The 18,311-nt window shown below is 38.4% G+C and overlaps 1 protein-coding gene across 1 annotated transcript; it reads right to left on the bottom strand.

The window, feature by feature from the left end:
- Positions 1-876: 876 nt before the first annotated feature.
- Positions 877-17,049, bottom strand: LOC137256418 (glycoprotein-N-acetylgalactosamine 3-beta-galactosyltransferase 1-B-like). Its single transcript, XM_067794262.1, has 4 exons — positions 17,031-17,049; positions 16,386-16,547; positions 1,432-2,084; positions 877-1,014 (listed from the first exon to the last, which is right to left on the bottom strand). Exons 1-4 carry the CDS (start codon positions 17,047-17,049, stop codon positions 877-879), a joined length of 972 nt encoding a protein of 323 aa, XP_067650363.1.
- Positions 17,050-18,311: the final 1,262 nt, after the last annotated feature.

The following is an 18,311-nucleotide window of genomic DNA, read 5'->3' as shown; positions in this document are numbered from 1 at the left end:
TCAAGTACACTCGGTGTCTACATTCGTCTCGTTTCGGCGATTTTATAAAATTCTTATTAAATACGAATGTGTTTTTGATCAGTCAAAAACTAACAGAGTGAGTGGACATCTTTTAAATCTCATCAGCAATATCCCAGCCATGTCCTGACTAAAACCATGTCAGCAATACGTGACAGCAGTCGGAGTCAGAAATGGAGTGTCATGGGCTCACTATAGGAACCGGTTACGCGGTCTGTAAACAAGCGAATCTGGACAAGACAGTCTATAGCTATTGATTAACAAAGACCAGTTCGGAATCCATTAGCTCAATGGGGATCCTTGTCAAATGAAATTGAAAGACGTAAAAGTTTGATGCACTGCAACGTCTTCCGTCCTCCAGATAATTACAAACCATGCTTTGGAAAAATAAAATGATATAAAATTGAGTACGACCGACGTGATAAGCATAAAGAAACTTCATAACAGAAAAATGAAACAAATTTCTGCATGTAGGTTAAACTGTTCGCGAACACAAAAATGAATGCAGATGTTCAGTTTTTAGCTGAATGCAGTATTCATGTATTCAGTAACTTTACTGCACTGGAGCATCTGGCATCTTGCGGAACATCTCGCACTATAATGTTATCGTCGGTTAAAAGGTATGTCAATAAACCAAATGAGAGTTATAGTATACAGAATAATCTGAAAACATGCATCCAGTGGGATAACAGTGAATGGTGGAACCAACACAAGGGTTTCAAACCCAAACTAAAAATCATATGTTTAGTGCCTCTTTGCATTCACTTGACTACTCTCTCTACTTGAATAAAAGTCTGATTCTGCTGTAGTATTTTCAGATGTTTGCATATGGCACAAAACACAATCTAAACTGGCTATTTATTTTATGTTTGCTTCAGGACGGCCTTTGTGAAGTAGATGTACACGAGTGTGGTAGATGAGATACTCCAGCTCCAACATCTTGCTGCCGCCAACGTAATGGAATGTGATGGGGTAGTCACTTATGCTGCTAATACCCTGAAATAATAATGATAATAATAGCAACAATACTAAATATACTGTGTAACTCAGACCTGTATGCATGCAATAAAATCACAGAAACTCGGAGATATTTGGCGTACTGACACCCACAAACAAAAACGCATGCCTTTTTCATATAGGTTATGGCGAAGAATTTTGTACGTTTATTTGCACAATGGTTTATTAATAGTGGCTCAGTTTTCCTTGGCACGTGCATGTATTACTTTGTATGTCCTCCAATGCATACCCAAAAACATCGTGTGATCAGCTCACTCCTGATGTCCATTTGCTTCTAGAAACACTTCGAATAATGGATTAATGTCACATGTAACCTGATACCTTACTTTAGCAAATGCGAATGCGTCTATTCAAGTATGATTGTGCATTATGTTGATATATAATTAAATTAAATACCTTTTTAGCTCCATTTGCGTCATAAACATGATACCATTTGGGATATATCCCATTTATGTGAGCTGCTGGTGACAAACAATGGAAACGACTCCGGCCTTTGGAATCAGTAGAGTTTCCCAAGGGTACTCCAACAGACTGCATACATTGACCAAACGCAGCATCACCCGCAGTGCCAGTTTGACGACATATCTTTGGATCATGTCCTTGTTGACCAAACCTTCTGAGGGCCTCTTTGCTGACGACCAGTCCGGATCCGCCGCTAGAGTATCCTTGTTTGAGAAGAGTCTTAAAGTGATGGCCGAAATATATAGGCTTGTTTGTATCGAAACCGACCAGAAAGAGACGAAGGTTTTCTACGATGAGGTAAGTATCGTCATCAGCTTTAAAGAACCAATCACAGTCGTCAAAGTGATGTTTATAAACATAATGGTATCCGCCGAGGGTCTTTTCGGTTAGATGATTTCTGCCTTCTGATACATTCTGTCCGACCGCTGGGAACGTCGTGTTTGTTTCTGAGCTGATGAACACCAATTTGTCACAGCGTTTACCCCACGTCATCTGGATATATCTGGACCTTGTTTCGAGATTTCGAGGGTTTGTCATAACCCAGCAAGAAATGCGTATGCGTGACGTTTTGACATCTTCCCCATAATCTGAAATACAATGAAATGAAGTTTGTAAAAACGTTCAAAGGACGAGATAGGATGCGTGTCGTTTCAAAAGACGGGATAGGGTGTTTTTCTTGGACTGCAAGATATGGATGAATATGTGTCTGCAGACAGCCTTGCTCTATGTTTACACTGCTGGCGGTGCTTACTTTATCAGCAGAGTAGCATTTATCATTGTTGTTCAAATGCAGGAGTAATATTTGAAGCTCTTCAAGAGTACACACAGCTGATGCAATAGCGAGCAATTTATAGATTGTTGTCCTTACATGTTGCGTTTGCTTCGTATTATCGGTTACATGTTTTGGTACTAGATATATAGCCTTGCACAGAGCTGCATTGGTTGGTCATTCTACGTAGCTGGCTTTGTCATGGATAAGAGAAAACCAAAACACCCACACGGAAAATGCATGATATAGTCATAATGACCAAGACTTATTCTTTGACAAGTATCAGTGATCAATGAAATAAGTTTATATTTCCCATATTAAAAAATCTGAATGTCAAACATTTAAGATTTATGGAGTAAGTGAATGAGTTTTGAACTCAAAAATCTTCCCGCTATGCACGGCGTCTGGAAATGAACGTGTGGACATGACAATCCAGTGATAAAAAAACAAAACAAAAAAAACCAAACTTTATTCCGTACGGTACTGAAGAGGCCACAGGCCTACAGTGCATAAACATTCATACATAAATGTTCTCCCGAGTGATAATGTTTACATTTTCAGATAATATTCTGTTTCTTTCTTTGCAATGAAGCATGGCATGTAAACAACGTTAAGTTCTGAAGTATTATAATGTTTGTACATGACAGTAATCACAAAAATAATAACGTTTGGATATCTGTAAAACTGATTTGGTAAATATTTCCTTCTGAGATCGGAGTACAGTGGACAAACAAGAAGGAAGTGGTACTCATCTTCGACATTATTCGTATCGCATAGTTGGCATAGTCTGTCTTGTTGGCACCCGTGGCGAGCCACCTCCTCGTGGTGGGTGCTGGGCAGCGGTAAGAGCTCGCCGACACCCCCGTTGTGGACCCGGGGGGATATTTGGTCCACCAATCCGTGGGTTGCGGCCCTGTGTCGGTGGAGGAGGGGATCCTGATGGTTGAGGGCATGGGACCAGGACCAGTGTTCCTATTGCTCAACACACAACTTCGGCCCTAACTTCACCTAGACGGGTGGTTGAATGGGCCCGGTTCCACCAATCGGCTGGTCACACCAAGCCCTCGCTCAACATTACTTGATGTAATGTTGCAAAAACTTTGATATTATATTATTTGATGTATATTACTTGGTCGAGTTTTTGACTTTCTGAATTTCAATTTTACAAATTCACGTTTTTGCCTAGAGTCGTATGCCCAGAAGGTGATGGCTCATGGGTCAATCTGGTGGAGTTATTAACCCTTTCATTCTTCTGCTGGAGTGTGTCATCCGGGTATCCTTTGTGCTGTAAGCTGAAGGCCCGCTTACTTTAGCATTGTCCTTCTGATACGCCGTGGTGGGTGGGGAGCTCGGATGATGAACCAAATTAAACTAACTATGGCTTATGAAATTCCAACCAAAAAAACCCAAAACGTTTACTTGAAAGTGACCCAGATCATGCTAACCACAGACCGGTCTGCATCGACTGAATATTGGCCGCGTTTCGTTGTGATTGAGACTCCTGGCAAGACACCGTAAAAGCTTAACCCCTTTGCAGTATCCAAGGGTTTTCAAGGTATTGTTGGAGATGTGAAAAACATTAGACGCTTCGGTGGACTGTTAGTTGAGTGCGCGGAAAGAAACAATCAACTAACCTGATGAACATTAAATCTTTCATGGGTATTCCGGTCACGGTCTCTGCTCACAAAACCCTGAACGAAAGTAAAGGTATTGTCAGAGATCGTGATCGACTGTTTGTTGATATGTCAGAACTTGATATAACATGTGAAATGAAAGATCAAGGAGTGCTTTATGTCAACCTTTTTCAACCCGGAAAAGTAACGAAACTATCCAAACAAACATGTATCCTTCTCGTCTCCAAATACTCCAAAGTCAGTAAAGGCAGGTTACTGTAACATCCAAGTTGAGACGTACATCCCTAACCCGCTCAGATGTTTTAAATGCCAGAAATACGGACACGGTGTATCTACCTGTACATTGTCTGTTGTGTGCTCACTGTGGTGAGAAGACACACACAACAGAAGATTGTGACAGTGACTTTAACAAATGCACGAACTGCTCAGGCGACCATTCATCTTCTTCGAAACAGTGTCCAATTTGGAAAGAGCAAATGGCAATACACAGAATAAAGTTTACCCAAAATATCTCCTTTTCAGAGGCAAGAAAAATGGTGAAGAGATCTGACCTAACAGAAAGTTATGCTACAGTACCAAACACATCACCAGTGCACAGCTATAAAGTAACAAAATCATCTACAAGCTTCCAAAAGACCTTGACGTGGGTCAGTTCTGACTCCCCACAGCTTTTGTACCCTCCTATGTCATCTCAGACTGAGCAATCACTTCCGAGTATATTAAAGTCTTCTTCCGATCACAAATCATCATCATCATCTCAGCCACACTCAAAGTCTCAATCGACAGCTGATAGTTAGCAAATAGACATATGCCTAAGACTGATGCTTCAAAACAACAAAGTGGCAGAGCTCCTAAAGGGTCACAAAAATATAAAATTCAATTGTTTAATAAATATGGTTCTCTCGAGGACATGGACGTTACAAAAAACGTCCATTCTAGGGCACACAGCTTGTCGCCCTCCAAAAGAGTGCGGGCTAGATCCCCAATAAATCCCCCCAAAACATAGTTTATTCCAATAATATTGTGCAGTGGAACTGCAGATTGAGGACTAATTTACATGAGTTACAGCTATTAGTCCAAGATTTTACACCTTCAGCGTTATGTCTCCAGGAGACATATTTAAAGATACATTTGAGCTTCGCCATTTTAATGCATATCATTGTTTTTCACCTACGGGTGATAGAGCCACTGGCGGATCATCCATTCTAGTCAGACAAAACGTTATTCAAAGTCCTGTTTCACTAATTACTTATATGCAGGCTGTTGCAGTGAGAATTACTTTACATGTAGCGTTTACACTATGCTCTCTTTATATTTCACCGTCTTCGACGTTTGCCAAAACTGATCTTCAAGCTCTATATGACTAACTCCCGAAGCCCTGTAATATAATGGGAGATTTAGATGGGCACAACCCACTCTGGGGTAGTGTAACTACAACCACTAAAGGGAAATTGTTGGAGGACTTTTGTTCTGACAATGATTTATGTATTTATAATGATGGTTCCAACACATATTTACACCCTGGTACAAGGACCTATTCTGCTCTCTCACTCACAAATTCAGAACTACTAAATGAATTTGAATAGTCAGTCCACGATGACCTGTGTGGAAGTGACCATTTCCCTACTCTACTAAAATCTGTAACTCCATCTGATGTTCCTCCATCATGAAGGCGAAATTTTAGGCTAACTGGGCTTTATATGAAACACTGTGTGCTGAAAAACTTAAACCTGAACGTTTTCTTGTCGTCCTAGATGCTATTAAATGCTTTTCTGATGAATTGAACTCCATAGCTGATGAGTGTATACCAAACTCCTCTGCAATTCCACATATTCGAAAACCATGGTTCAACGATGACTGCAAACGAGCTAGGAAGGCAAGGGAAAAAGCAGAACATTATTTCCGTCGCCATCCTTTGGTGCATAATTTCAGTAAATTTAAAACTTTGAATGCTAAAGCGCGGCGTACTTTTAAACAGAACAAACGCCAATCTTGGCAAAATAATGTATCCAAAATAAATTCTCGGACACCCATGTCCAAGGTATTGAACATGGTCCAGAAAATCAAAGGTAAAGGTACTAAATCTACTGTCCACCGTCTTAAACATGGAGATCAATTACTTACTGACAAATCAGATATTGCGAATAAACTGGGCGAAACTCTCGCTAAACATTCTTCCTCTTGTAATTATATACCTAAATTTCAGCAATATCAAAAACAACAGGAAAAGAAAATTATTAATTTCAATTCTGATAATGGGGAAGATTATAATGAAACATTTTCTGTTCATGAACTCCATACTGCTCTTGATCAAGCTCATGACACTGCTACAGGAGCTGATAACATACATTATCAACTCCTGAAGCACTTACCAGAATCCTGTTTCGAGACGCTCTTATCAATTTTTGATGAAGTTTGGACATCGGGTAACTTTCCTCCCTCATGGCGTGACGCCATAGTAGTACCAGTACGTAAACCTGGACGTGATCATACGGATCCATCCAATTATCGTCCGATTTCATTAACTAGCTGTGTTTGCAAGTCCATGGAACGCATGATAAATAATCGACTTGTTTGGTACTTGGAAACTAATAACCTTACAAGCTATATACAGTGTGCTTTCCGTAAAACAGAAGTACAGTCGATTAATAAACAACATGCTGTGTCTATCTTTTTTGATCTTGAGAAAGCATATGGCACAACCTGGAAATATGGCAGTCTAAGAAATTTACATGATTTCGGTTTGCGCGGTCGTTTGCCTGAATTTATATCCAACTTTTTAAATAACAGACAATTCCAGATCCGCGTGGGTTCTACCCTGTCTGATCATTACAATCAGGATCAGGGTGTTCCACCAGGCAGCATTTTGTCTGTCACTCTTTTTAGCATCAAGATCAACAGTTTATCAAAAGTTTTAAACGATTTAATAGATGGATCGTTATTTGTGGATGATTTTAATATTTCTTGTCGTGGGAAAAATATGCATACTAATGAACCGCAACTACAACTGTGTTTAAGCAGAATAGATAAATGGTGTCTTGAAAACGGCTTTACATTTTCTAAATAAGAACCAATTGTATACACTTCTGTCGTAAATACAAACCCCATAAAAACCCAGAACTATTTCTAAGTGGCACGCCAAACAAAGTTGTTAAGGAGGCCAAGTTCTTGGGACTTACTATTGATTCACATTTGACCTTCTCACCACATATTAAATCCCTTAAATCTAAATGCCTGAAGGCACTTGATTTGTTAAAGGTTGTATCAAATTCTAAATGGGGAGGTGATCAATCTACCCTCCTCCATCTGTATAGATCACTGATCCAAAATCGATTATGGTTACAGCAACTTAAAGCTGTTAGATTCTGTTCACCATCAAGGTCTAAGACGTTGTCTTGGTTCCTTTAGAACCTCTCCTGTTGATAGTCTTTACGTCGAGTCAGAGGAACCATATCTTACACAACGGCGAAGAAAAGCTTTACAATATATCACAAAATTATATGCTAACGAATCTAACCCCGCTTATAACTGTGTTTTCAATCCTCTGTATAAGGATTTGTATAACAAAAGGTTGTCTCTTGTACCGCCTCTTGGGCTCAGAATGAAGCATCTTATTGCTGCTGCCGGCATTGAGCTGAAAATATAGCTCCTTTCCGACTTCTCTCTTCTCCTCCCTGGCAATTAATATGGCCACAAGTTGACTTAACATTAACTACGTTAAAAAAATCGGAAACTGACGAATTACAGTATAAACAGGAATATAAGCAATATAACAATTACAAATTTTCATTTACAGATGGGTCCAAGGATGGTGGCTTGTTCCACTGTCATTGGATCCAGAACAATATCTTCTAGAGTTCTATTTTTACAGCTGAAGCAAACGCCATATTAACAGCTGTTAAATATATTCAAATACACCCTAAACGTAAACAATATATAATCTATTCAGACTCTCTTTCTTGTCTTCAGGCGATTAAAAATTTATCATGTAAACATCCACTTTTCATAGAAATTATTGAATTGTATAATAATCTTGCTACTGGCCAATGCGACACCTTCTTTTGTTGGCCAAGGCACCCACGTAGGCATTTCTGGTAACATGATGGCCGATCTTGCTGCCAAGGCAGCACTCAACAAATCTGTGACGCCACTTCTTATTCCATACTCTGATTACAAAGCTAGCATTAGAACTTTCATCCATGATCTGATGCAGAAGAAGTGGAAAAAAAACCGTACATACACCTACTTGGGCTGTCAGTCCAGATTTGAAGAGTCGTATTGGCCACACAAGATATACCCATAAATATTTGCTTAAAGGTGAGGATCCTCCGTTTTGTATCCCATGTGATGAAAGAATCACAGTCAAGCATATCCTATCACTAGGGAACAGTATTTTAATTCACCAACTCTGAAGGATCCTTTTTAAAACACAAGCTCTCATTTAATCATTGCATTTTAAAAGAATTATATTTATTAACTGAATTGTAAATAGATAAATATTTTATTATTGGAAGTTTAAAATCATAACTGTGCTTGTTAGTGGCTGTATTCTCAAAGTGGGTTGAAGTACTGTAAAACTATTGTGCCCCCGAGAGGGTACGTAAGTTCACAAACATTCAAAGTAAATTAATCGTAGAATAAGTGTATTTTTATTTACATGGCTAGATTTCCCAACTTGCTGACGGCTGAGGGGAAGATGTAAATCCAGCTAGGATCCATGCAGGTAGCAAAGGTACTGTAAGTGCCCATGGTCCCAGTATGGTGATCTACCTCCAGTTGTTTGGAATCTATAGCCCATTTTTATATTGTATTGTCCTCCATAGATACATTGTTTTAGGTTTAGTTACTAGTTTCATATTCTCCTCTGTGATATCCTAGTAGTTTTACTGTCCTCCGTTGACAGGTTTTATAATAGATATATATTTCATTACACTATTAAATCTTCTCGTCACGATATGGCTGAGATATTGCCGATGTGACGTTAAATATTAACTCACTCACTCACTCACTCTGTCTTGTCGATTAATATTAGTATAGCGTCCAGTTTCTGTGAATAAATCATGCGGCAAGCATCGAAAACGTGATAGTTCAAATCGGCACTTCTATCTTTACTGTTATCTTAGAGAGGTACTACTCCAAACTAATTTGTGCTTTAGATAGTTTGTAATAGAAACATTTATTTGATAGAGTCTTTGATTCAAACCATGTTTGCACATACAAATCTGTAAGTCTCTGTAAGTGACTTTATACAATTAGGGTAGAAGTTAACGTTTTGATTATACTGTGCGTTACCAAAAGCCGTTTTAAACAGAAATGTTTTAATGTTCGTTATCCAATCAGTTTTTCCATCACTGTCATAAACTATGATCATGTTGTAACCCTATGTGCAGACATGTTTAACAATCGTAACCAGTATTTGATAGCCTTAACTTGAGTAAATATGTGCATTGGAAATCTACCACATTCACGCACACTGGGCAGACTAGAAGTACTTGTCTTAACGTACTTATCTTTTACAGACATACAAATTAACCCTTTCTATTACATCGAAATATTGTAAGCACCAGACTTCAGATCCATACAGTAATACTGGACTTATGTTAACATCAAATGTTTTAAAAAGCGGCTCGAACGCAACATTACCCAGAGCATTTAACTGCTTATAGTTCGAAACAAAAGCGTTCTGCGCTTGTGTGGCTGCCTGTTTAGCGTATCTATTCCATGACAGGGTTTTGGAGGACTAAACACATACATATTTATAGAACGGTGTTATTTCTAAGCGTTCTCCTTTAAACAAAAACATGTTTCTTTACCCGTTATTTGGCCACCATTTTTAAAACTATCACTTTCGACTTATCCATGTTTACACTTAGTTTCCAATCATCGCAATAATTCTCTAATTCATCAGTTTATCTCATTACTTGTACTGGAAAATAATATAATATCATATGCAAATAGAAGCAAAAACAGGTGCGTGATATCGGTGTGTAGTAGGATGCCATTATAGCAGTTTTCGTGAATTTGAGTGGCTAATTCATTTATAAAGAAATTAAACAGAAAAGGACTTAAGATACAGCCCTGTCTTACTCCCAAATGGCTGGTAAACGTTTTGAAACCTCGTTATTATGTCTTACATATACCTTTATATTTTCATAAATACTGCATAAGAGTTTATTCATTTTCCTGCTCAATCCATGAATTCGTAAGAGATTCAATAGTTTATTTATATTTACCGAGCCAAATGCTTTCAAGAAATCTACAAAAAGAGCATAGAATTTGCCACCTTAAGTACTTAAATATTCTTGTACAATTATTTAGAGAATAAATAGAATATAATTGTCGAGTATCCCTCTTTGAATCCCGCTTGCTCTTCATTTATTTTATCCAGAGTATCTGCCGAGAGTGGGAGTCTTTTATTAATGATATAAGTAAAGATTGTGCTAAATATGCAAAGGAGGGTAATCCCTCTATAATTATTCATACTATTTATATCACCTTGTTTGTGACTATTACACCAACTGACCAAGATTGAGGGAAAATACTAGTCTCGAGTATATCATAAAATATAAGTTCGAACTATGGTATTAATGTATCCGCTGAGCTCTTAAAAAACAAATAACAGAAATAGTATCATCAATACCAGGGGGTTTATTGGATTTAAGATGTTGAATACTTTCAAGTATCTTATCACTAGTTATGGGTGCATCTAAAATCTGATTTACAAATGACATATTAGAATCCAGTAATCAAATGGATCAGCATGGATCTACAGAACTGACAAAGGTTTTCAATACATGTATACTAAATGTCCTTTCAAATGCTAGTGAAGCGGAAACAAAAATATTTTGATCTACCTCTACAAAAAATTAATTAGATCAAAACTTGACGAAGGCTGATTTATGTATGTTTCGGGCCATAAATCATATACTTCAGAGCTCGACAACTTTCATCATCGAGGTCTCGGGGCGTGTCTTGGGGCATATATAATTTTATATGACCCATAGTGAAAGCCTCTCCGTTGCAGACCCGTGAAGGTCCCGGGGTAGCATAGGCCTTCAGCAACCCATGCTTGCCATAAAAAATGACAATGGTTGTTGTAAGAGGCGACTAACGCGATCGGGTGGTCCGGCTCGCTGACTTGGTTGACGCATGTCATCGGTTCCCAAATGTGCAGATGGATGTTCATGTTGTTGATCACTGGATTAGCTGGTCCAGACTCGATTATTAACAGACCGCCGCCATATAGCTGGAATATTGCTGAGTGCGGCGTAAAACTAAACTCACTGACTCACTCACTCTATGTTGAAGCAAATTCGTGTGCCTCGTATAGAGGTCAGGTGGATAAAACTGTCACAGCAATATGTTAGGAAACACCATTCGTGCAATCCGTCACTCCTACATTTAGCTCTCTGCTCCTTTATCCTCTCTGTAGATCATAATATGATATGATACTCAACTGAAGTCTCTATTCAACAACATATAACAGGAACAAATTTATTTCTTGACAAGTGTCAAGAGCACGCCACTATTTGCTGTCTGGACTGACATTCAATAAAAGCCGTCTGTTTCTCTATGGAAAATGTACTTAGATCTTTTCGTTCTGATTAATAACTAGGATATGCTGATCTTTGCATCTGTAAATAAAACAAGACCATAACTTGTAATGAATGTATTCAGCCTGAAAGAATATATTTTTGTTTGTAGTAATATATACTGACTATCCTTACGTGGTACGTTTGTTTTGTGAGATTTAGGGAATCATCCGGAATGTAAATAATCTATAAAACAAAATTAAAAACATTCGGACAGAGAAAATCCTGGTTATACTGGAGCTGAGTTTTTGTTTCAAATCTAAAAAGGAACAAAAGCTATTGTATGAAAATTGATAAATTAACGAACTACGAAACCAAAAGCATGACAAACGTCATATTTCAAACATTGACAAGTCCATTCAGTTTTCAGAACGGAATTGACTTTAAACAGACACGTGTGCAATGGCTATCTGAGAATTAAATGTCTTCTTACCCATGGTTTCCCTTGAACCACGTACAAACGATCTTTGTACTTTCCATTCGGCATGGTGATGTTCGCTGGTCAAATAGTCCATCTTCAATACAGACAAAAATGCGCATACAACAACGAATCCTAGTATCAACTTCTTGAAAAGCTTCTTGGTGATTGGTACCAGCAGCATTCCCCACCCTTTGCGGTTCATCGTTCGTTTGTCTAATTACCAAGGAGCGAACTTCACAGATTGGATTATGTTCGTTTTTCTGATCAGCGCTGTGTCCTTCCCTGATCACGACTGCCTGCAAGCTCCTCACTCAGTTGAGCCAGATGTAGAATCAGACTTATAACACGTAAAATCAATGCCAATAGATGTTTAGCTCTGTGAAGGCCACACATATCATGCACATCGCCTAGCATGGAAACAACCGTACCAGCAGGAGTCCGTTATGCGTACACTCGTCAGTTTGCACTGATAAAGCTAGAAAAAGGCGAAATAATGCAAAAGCTATAATTATAAGGCACTCGAGGCTGGAAGCAGGTGGCTATCACTGCCAAGTATCTGCCACCTGTTAGATGCTATCCGTCTTTTCTTGAGACCACTACTTTAAACTCCTGTTATCACCTACCCTGACCTGCATTTTGAATTCCTTTCACTACAGGTGAGAAACACTTCAATATTATATTTTCCTTTCTTTCATAGAACACGTACTATGGAAGGACTTTGTCTCGGAAAATAAACCAAACATATGGAAAAGGAAACTAGCAGAGAGCCTGATATCTCACGATCCTGCACAAAATTATTCATATACGATTACACCTTTTATAATCTTATATAATCGATATCTGTCTATATTTACCGTTACAGGTAAGATTTGTCTTTTGTTATGTTAATTGTCGTTTCATTATTGCAGTATTAAAAAGAAATATAATACTTGCATACATGTTGATATATGTTTTGTAAATAAATGTTAATTATTGGCAGTTTACATTATCAGCTGCGTGAGGGATTGAGTTAAGATATAGAGTAACAATGGCGATATTTGAGACATGTCGTGACATAAGAAGTGGAACAAATTCATATAAATGAAAAATACTGGAATATCATTCATAAAAACCAGCACTTAAACCCATAGACACAAAAATAGAGCAACACAATAGAAAAAAAACAAGCTGTCGATTGCCGAAAGTGAGAGTAGATCACCACACTAGGAACCAAAGTAATTTGCTTCCTGGATCGAACCCAGCAGTGTTTACAACATCCTTTCATGTATTAATAATTTAGACCAAACTAGCCATAGATTGGAAGCATACACATTCTGCGGTCAATAGGAGTAGATATTTTAAATTGTCTTTGAATGTTTTGGAACTTAGTACCCCCTCAGAAGGACAAACATTTTATAGTACTTTAATCCCCTTTGAGGATACATCCCTGAAGAATCTCAGTTTATAATTTAAACTATCACGTATAAAACATGTATCTAAATAACTTTATACCAGTATTGTGCAACGGTTCTTTTTTATTCAAAAGCAATAATAATATAATGACAATTACGGTTAAAGCTAATGACAATTAAGGTTGTAATATCCCTCATTTTGTTATTGTGAAATATTTATCTCTTGTGATGGAAAACGCAACGCTTGACCGTGATGCTTTCATCACAAGGGAAGTAAAACGGAGGACCATCACCTTTTAACAGTCACGTACGTATCAGTACGTCTAGTATGGCCAATACAACATCATCCATAATAGCATCTTCAAATCTGGACTGACAACCCTAGGTGTCACCAATACAGGGTCTGTTGCATTTATTGCAATTTATTAATCCCTAATTGGGTGTCCCATTTCATCTGCATCAGATCACGGATATAAGATCTCACGTTAGCTGAATAATCAGTATGGAATAAGAAGGGATGTCACAGATTTGTTGAACGCTAGCATGACAGCAATATCAGCCATTGTGTTACCAGATGTGCCAACGAGCTTGGTAACCAACAGAGGACAATGACGTATTGGCCAGTAGCAAGATCATTATATAATTCCATTAAAAGTGGATAAATACAACGTAGAATTTAATGGCCAGAGGACACGAAAGGGAGTTTGAATAGATGCTATATTGATTATATTTAGGGTGTAAACAAATCTGTCACCCGGTATTCCAGACGATATTGTTCTGGATGCAGTGACTGTAGCTAGCGCAGGTGACAGCGTCTCCACCCTTGTCCCATCTGCAAATAAAGATTTGTATGTATTATATTTACTTTTTAATTAATTAAATTCTTGCTTATATTGTGCTTATATTGTAATTTTGATGGTGTGTCACTAATTGCCTCGGAGGAGAATAAAAGATTACAGGACGGTAGATATTATCCTGCTGAATGCCGGCAGCAATGAATGGTGTAATTCTGATTGTTGCATAATTCCACATAATTCGGACTGAAAACTCATTTAAATGATTAGAGTCGTTACAGTATACTTGTGTAACATATTGTGAAGATAATTTTAAACGGTGTTGTGTATGAGATGATTCATCTGCCCCAGGAGCAGTTCTTAAAGACCCAAGGCAAAATATTAGACCTTGTTGAATGTCAGAATCTAATACTTTTAGATTGTCCTTGCTGGCTCCACCACATACGACAGAGGCATAACCAAGCTTGGAGTGAGTGAGTTTAGTTTTAATCCGCACTGTGCAATATTTAGTCGGTCTGTAAATAATCGAGTCTCCACTAAACAAGCCAGTGACCAACAGCATGAGCATCGATCTGCGTAATTGAGAACTGATGACATGTGTCAAGCAAATCGGCGAGCCGGACCACCCGATCCCGTTAGTCGCCTCTTACGACAGGCATAGCCACCTTTCGTGGCAAGCATCGGTTGCTGAAGGCCCATTCTACCCCGGGACCTTCACGGGTCATCTATCTTGGAACGGACTAGTGATCTATGTAAGAGTAAGAGGGTAGTTTGATCACCTCACCACTTATATTCGTGAACGACTTTCAGTGATCTTTAGGCATTTATGTTTTTAGATATTGGATATGTGGATGAAATGTTAAGAGGGAGTCAAAACATAAACCTAAGAACTTGGAATCCTTGATGATTGATAGATATTGTCCACCGATAATTCTAAAACAATCTTGTATGAATTCGAATTCGGGTTCACACGTGTAGGGGTGGTGGGTGCTACCAAGATGAGGTTGCTCTTGAATGATAAAATTTATATCCTCCTGAAAGGATCCATATGCTCAAATAAGCATCAAAGAAACTGAATAGATTTATTTTTAAATGTAGTACTTTTGTGATTTTAAGTTATACCTAACTTTTCCGACACTCGCCGACAACTGGCGGGGTAGTATAAACCCAGGTAGGGTTGCTATGACTATGATTGCCATATTATCTTGCACTGTAACTCTTTCACATCCAACACAAGTAATGTCTTCTGCTCGGTTAGTAAATTTGACGTTGATATATGCGATATACACTACGTATGCTGGACGGCCATGACATGCTCTCATTGTTTCTCAACGCAGGTATATATGACACTACTCCATTCCTACCGCAGATTATTCTTGAATCTTGGAATCACTACGCTGGTTTACACACCAGCTCCATTTAGACACCATTTAGACACTACGCTCCGTGACGTCACGTCGGCCTGGAGTCAGTGCCGTTCGTCCTCTCAAGTTCAACAACCGCATACCATTCCTGGCAATAATCATCAGTTTGTTATAAGGAAACAGTCTCAGTCACAGCCTCCCTTCCCTTCTCCAGGGCATTCGAAAATCTCCATCCTGGATTACAGTTTTGATATTGTTGAACCGGCTCATGTGTTAGGTTAGAGAGTTGAAAAAAAAATCAGCTACCAATTATTAAATCTCCGGATGATTTGGGCATGGCTTATGTCATGAGACATAGAGATATTTCCTGTAGGGTGATGATTTCAATGGTCTGTGGGAAGCGTTCCAGTTAACCGTTCGTTGCAGAAGACAGGGAACTGGCGTATTTTCATGCTGTAATTCGGCTCTGCATCCCTTACATTAGTTGTCGGTTGTCAATGATGACAGTGATGACCAGAATGCATACAATAGGGACGCATGGCAGGATATTGGATCAATCTCAGGTGGTATTTGAACAGCTTTCTCCTTTCTTTCGTTATATGGCTCTTGAATTTGAATTGTCTTCTGGGAAGGATAGATTCAAGGCCGAATTGTTTCGTCAGTCATGTTCGGGGATACGATCTTCGTTGGGTCTACTGCCTACTGCAGAGGTTGCAGACATGGGCAAGTGATATGATCTTCAATGGGTCTGTAGTAGATGTTGCATCTAAAGTTTCAAGTGTCTGTGCAACTCTTGCTGTTCCAGAAAACTAAATTTCAGTACTCAGCGAGACAACGTGGAACTCCGCCCTTTACCCCTTCTAATCCAGACCTTTTTGACTCTTTGCCTTCTCATCCTCGAGGCAGAGATAGGAAGTCTTTACCTTGTCCCGTCACTCCTTTAGACCTGACTCCGGAACCGGAGGTAAGACCTCCAAACAGTGACTCGAGGATATCAGAGCACGTGTTGGTTTTTCCGGCACCGTATGGTTCAGTATCCGATTTCTCTGCAAAGTCCGGGTCTGTTTGCTCCCAAATGGGAATTTCTAGGGGACAGTTCGTCACTATGACTCTCAATCATGGTTATCGATGCCTGTTTATTGCCTCTCCTTTGCTGGTTTATCATAATCTGCGGCGTCCAAACCTCATGAAATCAAGTTATTCGACGTTATATAGTAACTGCTTGTTAACTACTGTTATGGGGATTGAGGCTGTTTTCTCGCCTCACTACTTGATAGATATACAGCACAGAGAGAGGATATGGTAGGCCTGGGGGAAAGTTTAAGTAGTTCCCGCTCATGGTCGAATGAAGAGAGACGGGTGCAGTTCTTGAGGTAGGCTAAGTATATAAACAAACAATGTGTAGTTAAAATTTCCAAACTCAGTTGTTTTCTTTTAGCCAGTGCATATGCCAGTGTGAGTCTTTAATTTTCTGGCACTATACAAAACTGTTTCAATGTTTCATGACCACAGGTTCGAATTATATATTTACGATCATTAAGGATGAAAAGGTATAAGGGTTGCCTTACGTCTGAGGGCACTGGACATGTTCGAATCATGCACATGTAAAAATATATGTCAGTTTTACACATAAGCTGAATTGAAAGCCACAAACAGATAATGCACATAAAAGAACTGTACAAAGGCTCGACATTCAGTAAAATCCATGTGTTTATCCAATCAGCTGACATGGCAATGACAGTTTACAAATAAGAATATTTCGCGATAACGTGTCACCACAAACAGAATTACCATAGTTGAGATGTGTAGTTTTACGTTATGCGTAGCCTTATTCATCAAAATATCGTGAGTACCTGTGTGCCTCACACCTGGCGTCCTTTAATTTATCATCGTGATCAACATATTGTAAATATGCAAAGCAATATACACTAAAAATACGTCCGTTGTGTTAAGCCAATACACAGATAGACCGGCATTCATGTCTCCGGCGCTTTGCGGAAATAATTATTACTATGCTAATATTTGTATAGCGCCGATATCTATAGAGTTCAGCTGCTCAAAGATGCTTCGTGTTTCCGTAGGGATTCGAATCCCGAATCCGAATATCTTTTTCTTCACATTCTGGTCTCAAATGTTGACTTTGAGTTTCTGTTCACATTCCAGATTTTTCATTTCTATTTAGATTCAGCATTGTCTTCTTCATGTATGTATGTATGTACGTATGTATGTACGTATGTATGTATGTATGTATGTATGTATGTATGTATGTATGTATGTATGTATGTATGTATGTATGTATGTATGAATGTATGTATGTATGTATGTATGTATGTATGTATGTATGTATGTATGTATGTATGTATGTATGTATGTATGTTTGTATGTATGTATGTTTGTCTGTCTTCTTCATGTATGTATGTCTTCTGCATGTATGTATGTATGTATGCATGTATGTATGTATGTATGTATGTATGTATGTATGTATGTATGTATGTATGTATGTATGTATGTATGTATGTATGTATGTTTGTCTTCTGCGTGTATGTATGTATGTATGTATGTATGTATGTATGTATGTATGCATGTGTGTATGTCTGTAAGGAACTCAGTGTATGTCTGAATGTATCTCTGTATGTACGTCTGTCTGTATGTCTGTACGTCTGAATGTATCTCTGTATGTATGTCTGTGTATTTCTGTATACATCTATGCATGTATCTATGTATGTATCTATGTATGTATCAGTGTATCTATATATCTATGTATCTATGAATATTTTTTTCAATATCCGAATTCAAAGTGTTCATGTTTTTCCATATTTCAACCTCAAGTTAGACTTTTCTTCATATTC

Source organism: Haliotis asinina, chromosome 11 (genome assembly GCF_037392515.1).
Source record: "Haliotis asinina isolate JCU_RB_2024 chromosome 11, JCU_Hal_asi_v2, whole genome shotgun sequence".
Lineage (NCBI taxonomy): Eukaryota > Metazoa > Mollusca > Gastropoda > Lepetellida > Haliotidae > Haliotis > Haliotis asinina.
The sequence above is the reverse complement of the archived record's forward strand: the minus strand, read 5'-3'. Positions and strand labels throughout refer to the sequence as shown.

Bases quoted from the DNA above. Each gene is read 5' to 3' on its own strand.
- LOC137256418 (XM_067794262.1), bottom strand. The intron at 2,085-16,385 runs GTAAAGACTTCC...ATTGTATTTCAG, and splicing joins TAAAGGAGTGACGGGACAAG to ATTATGGGGAAGATGTCAAA. The intron at 1,015-1,431 runs GTATTTAATTTA...TTATTATTTCAG, and splicing joins ACGCAAATGGAGCTAAAAAG to GGTATTAGCAGCATAAGTGA.